Consider the following 1,329-nt stretch of genomic DNA (forward strand, 5'->3'; position numbering starts at 1 on the left):
AACATGTGAAATGGAAAACGGTTGAAATCAAAATCTGAGGTGGCAGGGGGGGATTTCCTCAAAGGTGACATGGCGGGGGGTTTCTCATTTTTTTTGGGCAAACAAACAGCCCCTATCTGTACTGCAGCTAACACTGTTATTTATTTACAGTCATTTTTCTGTTACATAATTAAAAATAAAGTATTTTATACGCACAACGAATGTTAAAATCGATGTTTTCTTCTTCAGTAGACTAACTTCACAAATTCTATTTCATTATTTGCCTGGTAGGTCCTTTTCTGCATAAGTATATGGATGGTTGTGTGGTTATCCAAGAACTAGAGTTGATGAAGGAAGAAAGCCACATGATATTGTAGCATTCAAGGATCTTCATGCTTATTTTTACTTTGATAAATGGAGGACTACAACTTTATCGTTGGGCAGCAATTTTCTGATGTCAAGGCTTTCCGAAAGGCTATAAAGGATGCTGCTATAGCCCAACACTTTGAACTAAAGATAATAAAGAGCGATCTGATTCGCTATTTTGCCAAGTGTGCCAAGGACGGCTGCCCTTGGCGAATCCGGGCAGTGAAGCTTCCCAGTGTTCCGACCTTCACCATAAGAGCCATCGAAGGGACACACACTTGCGGAAAAAATGCTCAGCTTGGCCATCATCAGGCATCTGTAGATTGGATTGTAAATCTTATAGAGGAGAGACTGAGAGACAATATGAATTACAAACCGAAAGATATATTGCAAGATGTTCAGAAATTGTACGGGATCACAATACCATATAAGCAAGCTTGGAGAGCGAAAGAAAGGGGTTTGGCTGCTATTTATGGTTCTTCTGAAGAAGGATATTGCCTTCTTCCTTCATATTGCGAGCAAATAAAGCAAAGTAATCCAGGCAGCATCACACAGTTATTTACGAGCGGGTCAGATCATAGATTCCAGCGTCTGTTTATTTCCTTCAATGCATCGATTTATGGTTTTCTGAATGGGTGTTTGCCTGTAATAAGCTTTGGTGGTATACAGCTAAAAAACAAGTATCTTGGTAGCCTACTCTCTGTGACATCATTTGATGGTGATGGTGGGTTGTTTCCGGTAGCTTTTGGTATTGTCGATGTAGAAACTGATGAAAGCTGGATGTGGTTTGTATCCGAGTTCCACAAGCTGCTTGAGGTGAGCACAGATACTATACCTCATCTTACTATCCTATCAGATTCTCAGAATGCAATTGTGAATGCTTTGAGGAGAAAATTTCCTACAGCTACTCATGGCATATGCATGCGATATTTAACTGAAAGCATGAACAAGGAGTTCAAGAATTCGAGGCTCGTCCATCTCCTA

At 40.3% G+C, this 1,329-nt stretch overlaps 1 protein-coding gene across 1 annotated transcript in view; it reads left to right on the forward strand.

Moving 5' to 3' along the window:
- Positions 394-1,329, forward strand: part of LOC109835298 — a 1,736-nt gene continuing 800 nt past the window's right edge. The window contains exon 1 of the mRNA XM_020403280.1: positions 394-1,258. Coding sequence (XP_020258869.1) covers positions 394-1,258 — 865 coding nt within the window. The remainder of the gene's footprint in view (positions 1,259-1,329) is intronic.

Source organism: Asparagus officinalis, chromosome 3, assembly GCF_001876935.1.
Source record: "Asparagus officinalis chromosome 3, Aspof.V1, whole genome shotgun sequence".
Lineage (NCBI taxonomy): Eukaryota > Viridiplantae > Streptophyta > Magnoliopsida > Asparagales > Asparagaceae > Asparagus > Asparagus officinalis.